Source organism: Prunus avium, chromosome 1 (assembly GCF_965620075.1).
Source record: "Prunus avium chromosome 1, drPruAviu1.hap1.1, whole genome shotgun sequence".
Lineage (NCBI taxonomy): Eukaryota > Viridiplantae > Streptophyta > Magnoliopsida > Rosales > Rosaceae > Prunus > Prunus avium.
The window spans coordinates 6205490-6225715 of NC_142284.1; the positions used below are offsets into that span (position 1 = coordinate 6205490).

General features: G+C 36.4%; 2 protein-coding genes and 2 pseudogenes across 6 annotated transcripts; all 4 read left to right on the forward strand.

Annotated features, from left to right (window-relative positions):
* The first annotated feature begins 330 nt into the window (after positions 1 to 330).
* LOC110758320 (spermidine hydroxycinnamoyl transferase-like) lies at positions 331 to 1987 on the forward strand. Its single transcript, XM_021960148.2, has one exon. It carries the CDS (start codon positions 377 to 379, stop codon positions 1769 to 1771), a length of 1395 nt encoding a protein of 464 aa, XP_021815840.2. The 5' UTR covers positions 331 to 376; the 3' UTR covers positions 1772 to 1987.
* Positions 1988 to 4170: 2183 nt separating this feature from the next.
* On the forward strand, positions 4171 to 8156 carry LOC110758330 (spermidine hydroxycinnamoyl transferase pseudogene; annotated as a pseudogene). Of its 2 annotated transcripts, none has more exons than XR_015835985.1 (2): positions 4171 to 4342; positions 6486 to 8156. The product of XR_015835985.1 is annotated as a spermidine hydroxycinnamoyl transferase pseudogene, transcript variant X1 (transcript). The 2 variants fall into 2 exon arrangements; XR_015835986.1 differs by having other exon boundaries at positions 4171 to 4337.
* Positions 8157 to 10390: 2234 nt separating this feature from the next.
* Positions 10391 to 13109, forward strand: LOC110758413 (spermidine hydroxycinnamoyl transferase pseudogene; annotated as a pseudogene). 2 transcript variants are annotated; one of them, XR_015826308.1, is made up of 2 exons: positions 10391 to 10570; positions 11800 to 13109. The product of XR_015826308.1 is annotated as a spermidine hydroxycinnamoyl transferase pseudogene, transcript variant X1 (transcript). The 2 variants fall into 2 exon arrangements; XR_015826309.1 differs by having other exon boundaries at positions 11870 to 13109.
* A 238-nt stretch (positions 13110 to 13347) lies between these two features.
* LOC110758448 (diphthamide synthesis DPH2 family protein) lies at positions 13348 to 20108 on the forward strand. The gene is made up of 10 exons (XM_021960317.2): positions 13348 to 14072; positions 14222 to 14445; positions 14549 to 14657; positions 15395 to 15740; positions 16946 to 17015; positions 17181 to 17248; positions 17746 to 17861; positions 17950 to 18056; positions 18337 to 18476; positions 19499 to 20108. The coding sequence occupies exons 1-10, from the start codon at positions 13992 to 13994 to the stop codon at positions 19750 to 19752; spliced, it is 1515 nt and encodes a 504-aa protein (XP_021816009.1). The 5' UTR covers positions 13348 to 13991; the 3' UTR covers positions 19753 to 20108.
* The last annotated feature ends 118 nt before the right edge of the window (positions 20109 to 20226 follow it).

Here is a 20226-nt window from a genome sequence, read left to right on the forward strand (position 1 = left end):
AAGAACCCCATATATACAAATGTATTTTTAAGGCACATAGACCAGAAAAATTTCTCGGTGTAGCCTCTGGTAAAATAAAAAAAAATTAATCATCAATATTAATTGTAATTTGTAACTCTGAAAACATTTTTGCGTACTTTTGGAAACCTTAACAAACCCAAAGTGCTTTAGTGCATTCCAAATGAAATCAGCTGAAATCGTCACTTTTTAAGGGAACTACCAGACTCATGTGAAATCTATTTTCACCAACTTCACAGCATTTGCGGCAACCAAATGAAACCTCTTCTTTTTTCATAATTTTCTCTTGTTATAAATCGGTCTTATAAAAACCAATACCATATAGACACAGTCTGCCACATCCACTAAGAATCTGTACATGCCACTCAAATCTTCAAAAAGCAAAACAATGGTGGTGAAAATCAAAGGCTGCTATGTACTGAAACCCTCTACACCAACGTTGCAAGGTACCCTAGCTCTCTCAGAATGGGACCAAGTTGGCACCATAACTCATGTTCCAACTATCTACTTCTACAAACCGGACCAAACCTTTGCTGCACAACCTGACACTATAGCCAACATCCTCAAAGACTCATTAAGCCGCGCACTGGTGCCTTTCTATCCTCTAGCAGGTCGTTTGCGTTGGATTGGCGGAGGCCGTCTCGAGCTCCATTGCAATGACATGGGGGTTCCATTCATTGAGGCTGAGTCCGATTCGAAACTCGATGACTTTGGTGACTTCTCTCCTTCTCCAGAATATGACTATCTTATCCCCACTGTAGACTACACCCTCCCAATTCATGAAATTCCTATATTGCTTGTACAATTGACTAGGTTCAAGTGTGGTGGTCTTAGTCTTAGCTTGACTATTTCACATGCTGTTGTTGATGGGCAAAGTGCATTGCATTTCATTTCTGAGTGGGCTAGGCTTGCAAAGGGTGAGACAATTGGAGTAATGCCATTTCTGGATCGAAAAGCATTTCAAGATCGAACACTCCCAGCTGGAAGTACTCTAGGGCTTGACCACTCAGAGTTAGACCATCCACCCCTTTTGCTTGGCCAATCGGATAATATCGAGGAGAGGAAGAAGAAGACCACGGTGGCCATGTTGAAGCTTACCAAGCAACAAGTTGAGAAACTTAAGCGAATGGCAAATGAGGGGAATGATTACAAGAATTCTGGCACTAAGCGGGCTTACACACGGTATGAGACCGTGGCAGGGCACATATGGAGATGTGCGTCTAAGGCTAGAGTGCACAGAAATGAACAACCTACTGCGATGGGGGTTTGCGTCGATTCGAGGAGTCGTATGCAACCCCCATTGCCCCAAGGATACTTTGGAAATGCAACATTTGATGTGATTGCTACAAGTCTTGCTGGCGACTTAGTGTCCAAGCCATTAGGGTATGCGTCGAGCAGAATAAAGGAGGCAATCGAGAAGGTGACGAATGATTATGTGCTGTCTGCCATTGATCACTTCCGAAACCAGCCGGACTTGACTAGGTTTCAAGACCTTCATGCTCTAGGGAGTGATCAAGGGCCTTTCTATGGAAACCCTAATCTTGGGGTTGTGAGCTGGTTGACACTGCCTATATATGGGCTTGACTTTGGATGGGGAAAGGAAATTTATATGGGTCCAGGACCGCATGATTTTGATGGGGATTCCTTGCTCCTTCCAAGTCCTGATGGAGATGGTTCTATAGTTCTGGCTTTGTGTCTACAGGTGGCGCATATTGATGCTTTCAAGAAGCATTTCTACGAAGATATTATATAAATAACTTGTGCCAAGACCAGATATATAATGTCTACGTTATATAAATGAAAAATAAAGAACAGATATATGCAAAATAAAATAATTACCAAGTACTATGGCTTTAGCCTACATATACCAACTTAATTGGTCTGTTTTGAGAAATTATTTCCCTAGTTAATTGTAATTCAAATAATTTTAGTATATAAATGGAAGTATTATAACCCTTTATAATTGTAATTATACTACCAAATTGACAATAATTAACCATACAAGTCTCAAGTCAACAGTTCGAGCTCATGATTCTTGGGCTCAAGGCCAAATGATCGAGTTCATACGGTGCTTGAGGTTTGGGGCTAGACTTCAGAATTTTAAGGATCATGGATGGATGAGTTTGGGTCATAGCCTGCAACTCAACTATGCAGGGTAGTAGGATTGCAAAAGAAGGCCCAAGGCAAAAAGTTTAGAAGTCATTCGGTAGTGAGGGGCTTATCTAAGACCCTTAGATGAGGTCCTATTTCTGTTAGTTTGATCTAACGGTTAAGAGATAAGACCTCATCCAATTTGTAGCTTTTTTTTTTTTTTTTCGTTACCTTTGGGGAGGGGGAAAGGAGAGGAGCGTTTTAAAATGGTAATAAAACAAAATTATTGATGAAGGGATATTCCCTTAAAACCAGAATCACATTTATTATTTCTTAATTCATTATGACACTCTCTTCACAGAAAGTAACCCCCAAAATTCTGTCATTGTCTATAAATAATTAAAAACCAAACATATGAAGCCCACAGCTACAGACATGAAGATGGCTGCTTCTTACATCATCATTGTCCTCCTTGTATTCACTGCAGGTATATTTTATCAGTTGGGCTTGCATGATTTCTGGTTTTTTGGTATGTTTGCAAATTGCACTTAAACTTTTATTTTCATGCTTTGATTCTTCTTTTGTTTACTCGATTGAAAATCACCCCAAATCCACGAACAAGAGTATGGGTGCCTTGCCTTCTACTATGTGGCTTGATGATCCAAATTGTTTGTTGTTTATTTTTTGGTTATTTTCAAGAATTATTGTTTCTATGAGTAAGTTCAAATTGAAAATCTTTGAATCATCTAACTGAAAAACAATACTAAAAAAGTCAATAGGCATGCGTATTTGTGTTCAATATATTAAAGGAGTGCCTTTCGATATATTGGGCACAAATACAAACCCTAAAGCGTAAATAAAATGTCTTTTGATGATTTCTAACCATGATACTAAATACCCAATTTTCGATTCATATGCCTTTTTTTTTTTGTTGCAAAAATAATCCTAAAATGAGTAAATTCTTTTGTTTATTTGTTTGCTTGTTTTTCATTTGCCATTGAGAGCAAAATTCTACGAAACTAATTCATCTAGGATAATGGTTTATTAGGGACCCTGATGCCTATGGTGAAAGGTGACATTTGCACAGAAGATTTGGGTGCATGCGATGATGGCTGCAATTCAAGGTGCACATCTGCACATCCTGGGGCTAAGGCCGGTTGCGATTTGAACAACAACACCCCAGTTTGCAGATGCTACTTCGACTGTCCACCTCCATCTCCACCGCCATACTCAAAAACTTGCAAACTGAGTTTGGGAATATGGGGAGAAAACTGCTCTGACGAGGACTGCAGCTCAGAGTGTGCTGCTAAATATCCTTGACCCCAACAAGGAATAGGGTACTGTTATAGCGTTGGAGCTCCTTTTTATACTTCTTGTTTTTGTCAATACAAGTGTTAGCTTTCAGCAGCTTGATTGATTTCATTGTCGCCAACAAAATATTACCATTCACTACTTGTTGGCACCTGTTGGATATTTCTGCTATTTATAATTATTTAATTATTTTGGATTCAAAATTTATTTATAATTATTCTTAAAAAATTATTGTACATGAACTAACACCTGTTTCAATCATCCTATATGTGAAACAACGTATTTTTAAATATATATTATATTTCGAGAAATTAAATATTTTGTTACATATTTAGTTTATAACTTATATATTTAAATTGATATATATATATCTTGGTATGTGTTATATTTTCAGAAATTTTTCTTATTAATTATTAAAAATAGTAATATTATAATAAGTATATGCATGTTTTGTTTTATATGGCCTTATCTCGTTGTTACTTTCTGCATATATTAATTAATACTTGAATGGCTATGTTGAATAGTCTAGTTGTCATCTAAATCCTTAGACATGTAACACTTTAGACTTACAGGTGTCAAAAAAAAGACTCACATGTGTCATTATATCTAGATGACTAAGCTCTATTTTAGCATGAGGTGTTGGCAATCTAGTAACATCTAAACTTGGAGCCAAACCTTGCCATGCATTGGACCAATTGAAGGAAAGTAGTTGATGCGTATGTAGTACTATAAATAGGGGCCATTCCCTTTCATCTTGAAAAGCAAGGCAGGCATGCATAGTTTACATCAGAAATAAGAGGGAAAGAAAGAAAGAAAGAAAGAAAAAAAGGACGAAGAGAGAGAGACTGTTGATGAAATTCTTGGAGGAGAAAGAGAGTGTAGCTTGTGTTTTCTTAAACTTCGAACTAGCTTTGGAAGTAAGGTATGGGGTTTTTTGGGCGCCTTTACGGAGATTGATTTATGGTATTACAATTTGGTTGGTATTCTTTGTTATTGAGTGTTTACGTGTTGTTAATTATCATTATATTATTTTATTAATATTGACATGTTCATATGTTATCGGAGATGATTGGAATTCTTGGGTTGATAAAGAAAGTATGATAAAAAGGGTAAAGGGAAGGATCTTTTGTATAGTTGAGTCTGATCATTGTAGAAACCAAGTTCAGGTGAGCTCGTGTGCACAATATAATAGGATATCAGCGATATAATTATTGATTATGTGATTGCATGTCACTTAATTTAGTTATATCAATCTATTTTGGTAAGGTCTCATGTTCCTATTGAGCGATGGTTGCTCATCCCTCACCCTGTTTAATTTTTTAGATGAATTAGTGGACAACACAAGGACTAAACCAGTTGAGGCTGAATTAGATGAGAGTGATAGAGATTTATTTATTTATTGTAAAGTTGTAAGATTTTGGAGCTTTTTTTAAAGAGTGGTGATTTCCCCACTCCAATTTTATCCACTTACACTCCATTTTATAACTAAAAGAAGAGTGTAAGTGGATAAAAAGTGAGTGGGAAAATCATTACCCTTTTTATATGAGAAGTTTATTTTTAAACCCATATTTCGGCTTCTTTTTATTTATTTTTATTTTTATTTTTATTTTTATTTTTATTTTTATTTTAACACGCATCGGGGTCGGGATTTCCACCGACCCCCGGGTTCGGGGCGTGACACCATATTTCCTCTTTTGTTTGTCATCTGGTCTAACTCCTTGTTGCAAGTCCTAAATCACCCAATAAAAACCATGTGCACTATGAAATCCCTGAAACTTTGTACCTACCAAGAGTTATACTCAACTGCACTGAAAATCTTTTCCAAAACCCTCATTTCCATATTTGAGTATGTTTTGCTTCTCTTGGATGATTATGAAATTTTGGATATGGAATTAATTTTGAATATGTTTCACGTCACCTTAATTTATTTTTTGTAAATAAATTAAACTGCACAATTTTTTTTGGGGGGCGGGGGGGCGCTAAACTCGTTGCTCCCTTCCGTGCCATCTTTGATGCCCCACATAATGAGAAACTCGTATATATTAAAGAAGCCAGTTCAATCTATTCCACCGATTGCTGCAGATAATTGGTTTCTCTTGAAAAAAAGGAAGTTGTGGGTTTGTTCAGATTGCTGCAGAAAATTCACTTGTGTTTTGCTTTTCTACATCTTGGTAGTGCTGGAGAAAATTCAGGACGTAGTGCCCGTTTGGCATTGCTTATTTGGGGTGATAAGTGATTTTTAAAAAACTTTGGGAAGTCTAGCTTGTTTGGTAAACTGTGAGAAAATCACTTTTTATTAAAAATTGCTGTGAGAGAAAGCTATATATAAGGGAAAGTAGCTAATGAGGTGCTTTCATTTTCTGATTATGCAGGAATCAGTTTTGAAGAGGCGCTAGGTTTAATGATTATGCAACAATCATTTTTCTGATTATGAGGAAATTAATACCAACAACACTTTTAACAAAAAGTTTACCAAACGCCAAACTATTTTCCCACACAGCTGATTTCTCTCACAGCAAATCTGACAGCGATTATTTTCACAGCACAGTAATGCCAAATTGGCCCGTAGTTAAAAAGTTTATCCAGTTCAAAAAAAAAAAATTGTGCAAATCCAGTTCAAATTTTTAAAGAGTTGAAAATAATTAAAATCATATTTGTTCTTAACAATAAAATTAGAAGTGTGAACAAGAATGACAATTTTATCACAAGACAGTGGCCGAGCCCAAATAACAAAATTTAAAAAGCTTCTATGTATTTTTATTAAGGCACATAGCCTCATAACCATAGATTAGCCTTTTCAAAACCTTTTTGGCGTACGATTGGAAACCTACCAAACCCAAAGTGCTTTAGTGCATTGCAATTGAAACCTTTTTCCTTTTTCCTTTTTTTAAAAACAAAGAGAGTGAAGCTATCACAAGCATAAATCAAGGAAAATACTCGTTTCTTTTTCTGAAAATAAAAACTCCTACTTTTCTGCAAATCATAGTTTGATATATGTGCTAAGATTCTTCTTTTTGTGTTTTTGATGAATTATTTTTGTATATGTGTCAAATTTTGATTCGCAGGAAGTAGGAATGCTAAGGAGGGAACAATGTCCATAAATCAGGTCTATAAAAACCAATACCATATCGTCTGCCACATCTATTCATAACCTAGCTACTCAAATTTTTGAAAAAAGAAAAACAATGGTGGTGAAAATCAAAGGCTGCTATGTTCTGAAACCCTCTACACCAACATTGCAAGGTAGCCTAGCTCTCTCAGAATGGGACCAAGTTGGCACCATAACTCATGTTCCAACTATCTACTTCTACAAACCGGACCAAACCTTTGCCGCACAACCTGACACTATAGCCAACATCCTCAAAGACTCATTAAGCCGCGCACTGGTGCCTTTCTATCCTCAAGCAGGTTGTTTGCGTTGGATTGGCGGAGGCCGTCTCGAGCTCCATTGCAATGACATGGGGGTTCCATTCATTGAGGCTGAGTCCGATTCGAAACTCGATGACTTTGGTGACTTCTCTCCTTCTCCAGAATATGACTATCTTATCCCCACTGTAGACTACACCCTCCCAATTCATGAACTTCCTATATTGCTTGTACAATTGACTAGGTTCAAGTGTGGTGGTCTTAGTCTTAGCTTGACTATTTCACACGCTGTTGTTGATGGACAAAGTGCATTGCATTTCATTTCTGAGTGGGCTAGGCTTGCAAAGGGTGAGCCAATTGGAGTAATGCCATTTCTGGATCGAAAAGCATTTCAAGACCGAACACTCCCAGCTGGAAATACTCTAGGGCTTGACCACTCAGAGTTAGACCATCGACCCCTTTTGCTCGGCCAATCGGATAATATCGAGGAGAGGAAGAAGAAGACCACTGTGGCCATGTTGAAGCTTACCAAGCAACAAGTTGAGAAACTTAAGCGAATGGCAAATGAGGGGAATGATTACAAGAATTCTGGCACTAAGCGATCTTACACACGGTATGAGACCGTGGCAGGGCACATATGGAGATGTGCGTCTAAGGCTAGAGTTCACAGAAATGAACAACCTACTGCGATGGGGGTTTGCGTCGATTCGAGGAGTCGTATGCAACCCCCATTGCCCCAAGGATACTTTGGAAATGCAACATTTGATGTGATTGCTACAAGTCTTGCTGGCGACTTAGTGTCCAAGCCATTAGGGTATGCGTCGAGCAGAATAAAGGAGGCAATCGAGAAGGTGACGAATGATTATGTGCTGTCTGCCATTGATCACTTCCGAAACCAGCCGGACTTGACTAGGTTTCAAGACCTTCATGCTCTAGGGAGTGATCAAGGGCCTTTCTATGGAAACCCTAATCTTGGGGTTGTGAGCTGGTTGACACTGCCTATATATGGGCTTGACTTTGGATGGGGAAAGGAAATTTATATGGGTCCAGGACCGCATGATTTTGATGGGGATTCCTTGCTCCTTCCAAGTCCTGATGGAGATGGTTCTATAGTTCTGGCTTTGTGTCTACAAGTGGCGCATATGGATGCTTTCAAGAAGCATTTCTACGAAGATATTATATAAATAACTTGTGCCAAGACCAGATATATATTGTCTACGTTATATAAATGAAAAATAAAGAACAGATATATGCAAAATAATATAATTACCAAGTACTATGGCTTTAGCCTACATATACCAACTTAATTGGTCTGTATTGAGAAATTATTTCCCTAGTTAATTGTAATTCAAATAATTTTAGTATATAAATGGAAGTATTATAACCCTTTATAATTGTAATTATAATACCAGATTGACAATAACCATACAAGTCTCAGGTCAACAGTTCGAGCTCATGGTTCTTGGGCTCAAGGCCTAAGGATCGAGTTCGTACGGTGCTTGAGGTTTGGGGCTAGACTTCAAAATTTTAAGGATCATGGATGGATGAGTTTGGGTCATAGCCTGCAACTCAACTATGCAGGGTAGTAGGATTGCAAAATAAGGCCCAAGGCAAAAAGTATAGAAGTCATTCTATAGTGATAGGCTTATCTAAGGCCCTTAGATGAGGCCTTATTTCTTAATTGTTAGTTTGATCAAATAGTTAAGGGATAAGACCTCACCCAATTTTTAGCTCTTTCTTTTTTTCGTTACCTTTGGGGAGGGGGAAAGGAGAGGAGAGTTTTAAAATGGTAATAAAACAAAATATAATATCTAAATGGCATGAATTATTACCACAGATATTCTTCCTCAGAATTGACACGATATTATATGACAAAATTATTGATGAAGAGATTTTCCCTTAAAACCAGAATCACATTTATTATTTCTTAATTCATTATGACACCCTCTTTACAGAAAGTAACCCCCAAAATTCTGTCATTGTCTATAAATAATTAAAAACCAAACATATCAGAAGCCCACAGCTACAGACATGAAGATGGCTGCTTCTTACATCATCATTGTCCTCCTTGTATTCACTGCAGGTATATTTTATCAGTTGGGCTTGCATGATTTCTGCATGTGTATATGTGTATATGTCTTTTTATATGGAACTTTTATTTTCATGCTTTGATTATGGGTGCCTTGCCTTCTACTATGTGGCTTGATGATCCAAATTGTTTGTTGTTTATTTTTTGGTTATTTTCAAGAATTATTGTTTCTATGAGTAAGTTCAAATTGAAAACTTTTAATCTTTTAATCATCTAATCGTATTTGTGTTCATGAATAGAGTTTGTATTGGCACTTCAGTTGTCCAATATATTAAAGGAGTGCTATATTGGGCACAAATACAAACCCTAAAGCGTAAATAAAATGTCTTTTGATGATTTCTAACCATAATACTAAATACCCAATTTTCGATTCATATGCCTTTTTTTTTTGTTGCAACAATAATCCTAAAATGAGTAAATTCTTTTGTTTATTTGTTTGCTTGTTTTTCATTTGCCATTGAGAGCAAAATTCTACGAAACTAATTCATCTAGGATAATGGTTTATTAGGGACCCTGATGCCTATGGTGAAAGGTGACATTTGCACAGAAGATTTGGGTGCATGCGATGATGGCTGCAATTCAAGGTGCACATCTGCACATCCTGGGGCTAAGGCCGGTTGCGATTTGAACAACAACACCCCAGTTTGCAGATGCTACTTCGACTGTCCACCTCCATCTCCACCGCCATACTCAAAAACTTGCAAACTGAGTTTGGGAATATGGGGAGAAAACTGCTCTGACGAGGACTGCAGCTCAGAGTGTGCTGCTAAATATCCTGGACCCCAACAAGGAATAGGGTACTGTTATAGCGTTGGAGCTCCTTTTTATACTTCTTGTTTTTGTCAATACAAGTGTTAGCTTTCAGCAGCTTGATTGATTTCATTGTCGCCAACAAAATATTACCATTCACTACTTGTTGGCACCTGTTGGATATTTCTGCTATTTATAATTATTTATTTATTTTGGATTCAAAATTTATTTATAATTATTCTTAAAAAATTATTGTACATGAACTAACACCTATTTCAATCATCCCATATGTGAAACAACGTATTTTTAAATATATATTATATTTCAAGAAATTAAATATTTTGTTACATATTTAATTTATAACTTATATATATATATATATATATATATATCTTGGTATGTGTTATATTTTCAGAAATTTTTCTTATTAATTATTAAAAATAGTAATATTATAATAAGTATATGCATGTTTTGTTTTATATGGCTTTATCTCGTTGTTACTTTCTGCATATATTAATTAATACTTGAATGGCTATGTTGAATAGTCTAGTTGTCATCTAAATCCTTAGACATGCAACACTTTAGACTTACAGGTGTCAAAAAAAAGACTCACATGTGTCATTATATCTAGATGACTAAGCTCTATTTTAGCATGAGGTGTTGGCAATCTAGTAACATCTAAACTTGGAGCCAAACCTTGCCATGCATTGGACCAATTGAAGGAAAGTAGTTGATGCGTATGTAGTACTATAAATAGGGGCCATTCCCTTTCATCTTGAAAAGCAAGGCAGGCATGCATAGTTTACATCAGAAATAAGAGGGAAAGAAAGAAAGAAAGAAAGAAAGAAAAAAAGTACGAAGAGAGAGACTGTTGATGAAATTCTTGGAGGAGAAAGAGAGTGTAGCTTGTGTTTTCTTAAACTTCGAACTAGCTTTGGAAGTAAGGTATGGGGTTTTTTGGGCGCCTTTACGGAGATTGATTTATGGTATTACAATTTGGTTGGTATTCTTTGTTATTGGGTGTTTACGTGTTGTTAATTATCATTATTTTATTTTATTAATATTGACATGTTTATATGTTATCGGAGATGATTGGAATTCTTGGGTTGATAAAGAAAGTATGATAAAAAGGGTAAAGGAAATGATCTTTTGTATAGTTGAGTCTGACCATTGTAGAAACCAAGTTCAGGTGAGCTCGTGTGCACAGTATAATAGGATATCAGCGATATAATTATTGATTATGTGATTGCATGTCACTTAATTTAGTTATATCAATCTATTTTGGTAAGGTCTCATGTCCCTATTGAGCGATGGTTGCTCATACCCTGTTTAATTTTTTAGATGAATTAGTGGACAACACAAGGACTAAACCAGTTGAGGCTGAATTAGATGAGAGTGATAGAAATTTATTTATTTATTGTAAAGTTGTAAGATTTTGGAGTTTTTATTTATTTTTTATATGAGAAGTTTATTTTTAAACCCATATTTCAGCTTCTTTTTATCCTCTTTTATTAGTCATTTGGTCTAACTCCTTATCGCAAGTCCTAAATCACCCAATAAAAACTATATGCACTATGAAATCCCTGAAACTTTGTACCTACCAAGAATTATACTCAACTGCACTAAAATCTTTTCCAAAACCCTCATTTCCATATTTGAGTATGTTTTGCTTCTCTTGGATGATTATGAAATTTTGGATATGGAATTAATTTTGAATATGTTTCACGTCACCTTTATTTATTGTAAATAAATTAAACTGCACAATTTTTAAAGAGTTGAAACTAATTAAAATCATATTTGTTCTTAACAAAAAAAATTAAAAGTGTGAACAAGAATGACAATTTTATCAAAAGACAGTGGCCGAGCCCAAATAATAAAATGTAAAAAGCTTCTATGTATATTGTTATTAAGGCACATAGCCTCATAACCATAGATTAGCCTTTTCAAAACCTTTTTGGCGTACGATTGGAAACCTTGCCAAACCCAAAGTGCGCATTTCAATTGAAACCTTTTTCCTTTTTTTTTTTAAATTTTTTTATTTATTTAATATTTTTATTTTTATAACAAAGAGAGTGAAGCTATCACAAGCATAAATCAGAGAAAATACTTGTCTCTTTTTCTGAAAATAGAAATTCTTACTTTCCTGCTAATCACAGTTTGATATATGTGCTAAGATTATCTACTTCTACAAACCATACCAAAACTTTGTCTCACAACCTGACGCCATTGTCAACACTCTCAAAGACTCATTATGCCGAGCATTGGTGCCATTCTATCCACTAGCCGGTCGTTTTCATTTCTGAGTGGGCTAGGCTTGCAAAGGGTGAGCCAATTGGAGTAATGCCGTTTCTGGATCGAAAGGCCTTTCAAGCTCGAACACTCCCAGCTGGAAATACTCTAGGGCGTTACCAATCAGAGTTAGACCATGTACCCCTTTTGCTCGGGCAATCTGATGATATCGAGGAGAGAAAGAAGAAGACCACTGTGGCCATGTTGAAGCTTACCAGGCACCAAGTTGAGAAACTTAAGCGAATGGCGAATGAGGGGAATGGTTACAACCATTCTGGCACTAAGCGGGCTTACACAAGGTATGAGACCGTGGCAGGGCACATATGGAGATGTGCGTCTAAGGCTAGAGTTCACAGAAATGAACAACCTACGGCAATGGGAGTTTGCGTTGATTTGAGGAGTCGTATGCAACCCCCATTGCCCCAAGGATACTTTGGAAATGCAACATTTTATGGGGTTGCTAGAAGTCTTGCTGGTGACTTGGTGTCCAAGCCATTAGGGTACGCTTCGAGTAGAATAAGGGAGGCAATCGAGAAGGTGTCGAATGATTATGTGCTGTCCGCCATTGATCACTTCAGGAACCAACCGGACTTGACTAGGTTTCAAGACCTTCATGCTCTAGGGATTGCCGAAGGGGCTTTTCATGGAAACCCTTGTCTTGAGGTTGTGAGTTGGTCGACACTGCCTATATATGGGCTTGACTTTGGATGGGGAAAGGAAATTTATATGGGTTCAGGAACATATGATTTTGATGGGGAATCCTTCCTCCTTCCAAGTCCTTATGGAGATGGTTCTATGGTTCTGACTTTGTGTTTACAAGTGGCCCATATGGATGCTTTCAAGAAGCACTTCTATGAAGATATTATACTGCATAAGTTATATAGCAAGCTATAAGCTGAGAAATACAGAGCAGATATATGAAATATATATATATATATAATATCAGCTTATTAATTGGTCTTTAGTGAGAAATATTTTCAAAATAAAGTAATTTGTCAAGTATGTTAACGTAGCTATGGACGATTGAGTTCTCCAGCCAAGTAAAACAGATGGTTGAGTTTCTTTCTTTATAATTATGTATGAATAATGCAATTAATGCATGGCTGTAGGTGAATCTTACTACCGTGAAAGATGTCATCTGCATTGTAATTCAAATAACTTTAGCAAATTCACATCCTGGTTGGTGTTATTTTACTAGCCTATTGGCAAAAGCCCTCACGTGCATGCCAATTGGCTTATTTTTTTTCAAAGATTATGAAAATGTTTATTAAAATTAATGTAAATTATTTTTTGAATTTTTTATGTTTTTTTTAATAGGATCCAGGTTCTAATTTTGTTTAATACACAAAAGTATAAATTTACTATATTATACTTATTTATTATATTTTCAATTCTTAATATTATCATTAATTATGAGCATTTTATGGTATTTTGAATGTTTCACCATTCTCTGTATATGTCTTTTGAAAAAAAATGGTATTTCATTAAATCCAAAGGTGTGGTGCTGTTGGCAAACTGTCACCTCCAACTGGCAAGCTACCTGGTGCCTCAATGGAAGGGGTTCGAAACACGTTCGAAGTACTTTGTGGCCTTATAGACTTCATAATGGGTGGAACTCTATAAGATATTTTCATCTATAAAAGGCTGGGTTCATGCTCTCACATAATAAATCATCTAGACTTTTGTGTACTCCCAAGTGATCTTGGGTTCAAGCCCCCATAGTACTATTGTTTGTTACAAATACATAGGTATAATGTCATAGGGAGCTGGTCAGCAGTACAAATAACAGTATTGTTGAAAAATATAAGACCTATACTTAGGAAGTGGGCTTTTGAACACTCCCCGCGCAGCCCATTAGAAAATCACAATGAAAAATTAGTGTGTGTCCATTTCTAGCCGCCATTCCCCCTTCTTGAGTTCCCTCTTTCCCTTTCTTCTTCTTCTTCTTCTTCGGTTCTCTCACAGTGAAATAGTCACTCCTACAAACCCACTGTTCCAAGGAGGCTTCTTCCAAGCCGATTAAAGAAAAAGGAAAAAGCTTTTTCCTCTTTCTTCTTTCACAGTAATTCATTCGGCCATGGACTTGGAATCGAATTACGAAATCGCCCCCACGGCCGAGTTCATTCAGAGCAACAAGTTCACCAGAGTCGCTTTACAGGTACGAGTTCTTCAATCTTCCTGTTGCGTCTTGTTTTCCTCTCAATTTTATTTTTCTTTTGTTTGCTTTTTCTTTTTCTTTTTTTTTCTTTTTTTTTTCTGGGAAACCAAACATCGAATTGAATTGTATTGAATTGAATGTCGTCTCAGTTCCCTGACGAACTTCTGAAGGACGCGGTGAGAGTTGTGAGTGCGCTAAGGGCCAAGCTTCGCACACTGAGGGAATCCAACGCCGAGCAAAACGACGACGCTCCGGAAGTGGGCTTGTTCGTGATGGCGGACACGGCCTACGGTAGTTGCTGTGTGGACGAGGTGGGAGCATCGCACGTGGATGCTGATGCTGTTGTTCATTACGGCCACACGTGCCTCAGCCCGTGAGTGCTCTGTACTGGAAGTAATTAATGGTTGAAGTCGGGTTTGAGTTTTATTGTGTATGTTGTTGAAGGCTCATTCTCTTACTTGGGTTTTTGTTGGCAGGACCACGACGCTTCCAGCATTCTTTGTTTTTGGGAACACTCCAATTAGTGTGCCTGATTGTGTGAAGAATCTATCGCATTATGCTTTGCCAAATGGGAGGCGAGTTTTGGTATGATCATTGTTCACTTTTCACGTCTAGACTCATTAGGATTTGATTAGATGGGCAGTTTTTAAATGTTTTGGCTGATACTGAATCATCATTCTGGTTAGATCATCAAGTGCTAGAAATCATAGCTGTAATCAAAGAAAGAAGAAATTATGGTTATGGAAGTTAAAACAATAGATGATATGCAACTTAAATGATATTCTTACTTGATTTGAAGATCAATTGTTCAGAGGAGTAGGATATTGAGGATGAAATGGTTAACTTGTTTGATTTGTAGCCCATAATTTCTTCTTTTCTTTTGTTGAATTTAAATTTGGTAAATTTTTTATTTTTCAAGAAAGGAGGGAAAAGAAAAGAATGGAGATGAAAACAGATAAATTCTAGTTATATCCCATTGCATGAGTAATGAGTTAATTTTTGGCCCAAGGTGACAAAATGGTATTAAACTTGTAGCCCTTCTACCCATCAGCTTACCACTTGATCAAGTCAGCGTTCAGCGTTGTTGATTCAGCATGAGATAAAGATTGTCTCCTGCAGCAACCTCATCGTCCTTCTACCCATCAATTTTTTCTTTTTCTCTCAATCTTCTTTCTCCTTTATACTCTGCATTATTCTACCCATCATTCAGTTATTAAATATGAAATGTAGATTATTGTCTATGCACGTAATTTTCTATAAGAGACCAAGTACATTTTATTTTTTGGTTAGTTTACCAAATCTGACTTTCTATCCATCTGTAGGTCCTTTTTGGGCTGGATTATGCACATTCAATAGAGAATATCAGAGAAAAATTTGCAGAAGTATGCGGGGCTGAATCCGAACCAGAAGTTCAATATGCTAATGTTATTTGCACAGTTATGAATCCATCAAAAGGTCATAAAGTCTCAAATGAGGTCCAGGGAACATCTGGCAGCCTCACTGATAATAATAGTTTTGGGACAGTATCTGCTAATACGTATAGCATTGGAGGCTTGGTCTGGAAATTGCCTGAGGGACACAAGATGGACGATTACTTACTTTTCTGGATTGGTTCTAATAACTCAGCCTTTGCAAATATTGTTTTGACATATAATGGCTGTGAAATAGGTACATAAACTACTTTCCTTTGTTTGTTTTGGTCTTGAGGTTGCAGCTTTCTTTTGTTTTTCTCTTGTGGATTCCTTATCCACTTGCTTGTTTCTTTGAATTTATAAAGTTTTTATTAAAAAAATAGTTGCATGAACCACTACTTTCTTTTGTTATACATTTTGTTTGAGTATGCATACATGCATGTGCGACTGCACCTCATATTCTGTTTTCTCGTGTCCTCAAGCAAATTTTTTTTTTCTGATGAGTTGTGCTGTTTCAGATACGTCATATAGTCCCATACATCATATATCATACATGTGGTGGTTCATGGACTTTCGTTTTTCTTTTTTCTATATATTGGTGGATTTCATTTTTGCACAAATAAAGAGGGATATTGTCTCTATGCATTTATCATGATGGATGCATCATATCTGTAGTGCACACACATTGATATTTTCCATTTAGGCAAATAGCTGTTTGCGTTCCCCTTTCTCCTTTTCTGACTGAGGCAATCAAAGTGTCTAGGACCCTAGCCACTTATGTACCATGTCTTCGAAAAGTAAATTCTCAATTTACACACACACACACACATATTTTTACTACCCCTCCCTGCTTTCCTCCTTGTTTACAATGGAGTCCGAGCGGTAATAACGTGCCGATGTCCGGATGAGAGAAGAACTTCAGTTTTCTCATCTTATTATATGCTGCCAAATCAAGCCACTACACTGCTATATAAAAATATCCAGTCGGTGCTGTAGAAGTATGCATCTTCACATCATTTTTAACAATGAAACACAGCTGCAAACATTGGGGTCCACATGCTAAACAATCTGGTTGTCCGGATAAGAGAAAAATCCTATATTATATGTATCCCAAAGTAACCAATTCCCCACAAGTCCTGTTCACAAAGTAGGATGAAGTCTTTTTACTTGGTAAATGAACTCAGGCCACTTACGGTTCTCCCTTAGTTTGTCCAATATTTGGCAGAAGGAACTCAAGGAATAATATGAAAATATGATAATTGGTCCAGTCATTTTTGTTTTCTTGGTTACTAATAGAAACTTGATTTATTGTGGGGAAGAAGACAAGGAGCCAGATTAAGATTTTCAAGTTTAAAAAGTTAATTTTCTTAAAGCACCTAGTATGTGGAAATTGATATGCTATTGATTATTCAATTTTTCTTACTCAATCTTGTTTATAATTTTTGGTGGTTTTGGTTTTAGTCAGATATGATGCCTTGGAATGCAGTATGGTGACTGACTTATCGCAACAAAGAAAGATTCTTAAGCGCAGGTATTATCTCTAAAATCTTTGTACTGTTCCCTGTTTCCACTAATCTTTGCTCTTACAAGCACAATAATTGTGACATGATAGACCGTGTGTTCCTTCCACCATGTGTTATATTCTTGTCATGCTCTTCTTTCATATGATTTATTGTGTGAGCAATCTCTCATCCAGATATTACCTAATGGAGAAAGCAAAGGATGCTAACATTGTTGGGATCTTAGTAGGAACCCTTGGTGTAGGTGAGTTCTTGTGTGGGATCCTCTAGTCTTTATTTTTTATTAATCCACTGTGTTGAAATTGAGCAATCAGTTTGAATAGATCTTGTAATGCACAGCTTGCTATTAGAGATCATTGATTTTTTTTTTTAACTTCAAATTAATTTTTCAATATTGAACCATGTGTTGGTTATTATCACACTATACCCATAGTGTTTCTTTATGTGCCGTTATTTTGTGTTTTGTTTTTCCTTTTCCATCTCATTTCTAATCTGGTAATTCATTCTGTAATTAATCATGATAATCATGAAAAGTTTTGTTTTGTTTTTTTTGCATTTCAGTATGGGTACGTCTTATTATGTACCATTCAAGGACTTTAAATTACTCTATCTTAAATTTCAATTATGTTGGGATCCTTTCAGAAAAAGAAAAAACAAAATTCAATTAAGGGCACATTCTTTTACTGATGCATAACCGAGAGCCTAGAAAATTAATTAACTTTTTTGGCAATTATGATGCAGCTGGTTATCTGAATATGATTCATCAGATGAAAGTGCTGATTACAGGAGCAGGGAAAAAAGTCTATACTCTAGTTATGGGAAGACCAAACCCTGCAAAACTTGCCAACTTTCCAGAGGTCTGATACATGCAAGTAGATGTGTTCATATGGAATTTAGAATATTTGAAGTTATAATAAGTTAATTGTAGATTTTTATTCATGGCAGTGTGATATTTTCATCTATGTCTCTTGTGCCCAAACTGCTCTTCTGGATAGCAAAGAATATTTAGCTCCAGTAATTACACCTTTCGAAGCCATGCTAGCTTTCAACAGGTACCGCATTAAATAAGGTTGTACTTATATTGTACATTCAGTGCCATGAACTTAGGTTCGTTGTATATTGAATGGTTCCATATTTGCTCATTGTCTTATGAACTACTTGCTACTTGATATCCCTCACATGAGATGATCTGTTATTACATATTCCTAAGGTGTGGATTCAAATTAGTATACCTTAAATACTCCTAAGATGTGCATTGACAAGATGAATTAATTAGCTAGTTATCATTCCTCGTTTATCCCTGACCACTGAAAGTTCAAATTCTCACTGCAGAGGATGTCAGTGGACTGGAGAATATGTAATGGAATTCCGCGATTTGATTAATTCTTCTCCAGTGGAATCAAGGAACTTTTCTGAAGAAGCACGATTTTCCTTCTTGAAAGGTGGTTATGTAGAAGATTTTGATCAGCAAGGTAGTTCTCTTATTTTTCTAATTTATGCAATTGTTATGGCATCATTGAGTGAAAAAATAGAAGACTTTCAACATATAAAGTGACTTGTGTGTCTCTGAGAAATGAAGGATACTGTATGCACCTTCTCCCTCGCCCCCTCCTCTTTTTAAAAGACATTTGGATGATTAGCTTAATTTATTTTTCTTACCTTAGATTGATTGTTAGAGCAAAGAAATATTAAACAAAGAAATCTATGCTTTAAGTCCATATTTGTCCTAAGCTTCTATCCTCATTAGAAGTATGGATCAAATATTGCACTATCCACTGGCTTTTTCGTTGTGGTCTCGGTCAATTAAGGACAGGTTTATGCTGGTCCATGACATTGCCATATAATGTGCTATTATCTGAGAAGTTGAACTTTTTTGGTGGAAATAAAAGGGTTTGTAGTTGAGCTGAGTAGTGCTATGATGGAAATTTTCGGGCTTCAATCGGTTGTAAAGAATAGTAGCATATTTGGGGGCAAGGAGGTGAGTGTTTATGGGATAGGATGTGTTTCGGGGCTTCTTCGTGGGCATCTGTAGATTCGGAGTTGAAGGAGCTATATTTTCCTGTTATCTAGTCTGATTGGAAAGCATCTGTTTTGCAGTCCTATGAAATTTCTGTTTTGTCTTTATGTTTTCGTTTAGGATTGAGGTCATGATGCACAGTTTATTTGTAGTTTTCTTTCAGAAATGGACTCCTTGTTCACTTATGTTGTACTGTTATAATTTTTTTAATAAGAGCTATGTTTCTTATAAAAAATAAAAAAGTGAAGGGCAAAACAAAGTTTAATTGGGATTTATTGTTCGAGACCCACATGTAAATAGTTACATTGGTGAACTGTTTAGGTTTGTTCTAATGCTTTTTCTCTTCTTCATTTGCACGTATTGTTTAAATTTGAATTCATTTAGATATTTTGAGACTAAAGCTACTTCGTTTTACCAAAAAGATTGTTATAATGGTACATTTCAAACTTGGAAGTTCTGAAATTGTTGCATAACCAGGGAATGGTACTGAGGAAGATAAGGAAGGAGCTCTTGCTTTAGCAAATGCGACAGAGAAGGTTCTGCAATTGCGTGACAACCCTAATTCTATAGTGAATGGAACAGCTAAATCTGGTGCAGAGTTTTTAGCCACTCGATCCTATCAAGGTCTAGATATACATTATGACGGTTCCTTGCCAGAACCATATTTTATTGGGAGAAGTGGGAGGGCAGCAGGGTATGAAGATGAGAAGAACGGGCATGAGAAATCATGATCAAATTAGAAAAACGTGGAAAGAGTGGTTTTGATGAAGACGTGCTTGGGGATGTGCCCTTAAGGAGATGTAGATGTGTGGAAGGCAGCAGGTCTAGGCAGTCAGCCGAGAGGGGACAGGTAAATGAAAGAGCATACTCTTGATGTCTCCCTTGCAGCATGGAGCGCAGCTATTTGCCGACGATGAGACTATTTAAGGGGAGAAACAAAAGGGGAGTCTATTATAGAGGCATGCCCCCTTTTGCCTCATCTATTTTTGTAGACATTTTTGGGTTTTTTGTTCTGTTTTCTATTGTGGTATGTAATTTAATGAAATGGTGACATGTAATGAGCAACGAAGGTCCTGTTTGATGGCTTTGTTTCTTGTTTTTTGGTTACTTTTCATCAAAGATATAGAAGAAAAATGAGAAGATATCGAGAAGAGACACAATTAAATGCGTGGGAATGAAAAACTGTATTCAGGTTGACTCATAAA

Excerpts from the sequence above, each read along its gene's own strand:
- LOC110758448 (XM_021960317.2), top strand. The coding sequence starts at position 13,992 with ATGGACTTGGAATCGAATTACGAAATCGCCCCCACGGCCGAGTTCATT. Across the intron at positions 18,057-18,336 it reads GCCATGCTAGCTTTCAACAG|AGGATGTCAGTGGACTGGAG; the intron begins GTACCGCATTAA and ends TTCTCACTGCAG. Across the intron at positions 18,477-19,498 it reads AGAAGATTTTGATCAGCAAG|GGAATGGTACTGAGGAAGAT; the intron begins GTAGTTCTCTTA and ends TTGCATAACCAG.
- LOC110758320 (XM_021960148.2), top strand. The coding sequence starts at position 377 with ATGCCACTCAAATCTTCAAAAAGCAAAACAATGGTGGTGAAAATCAAA.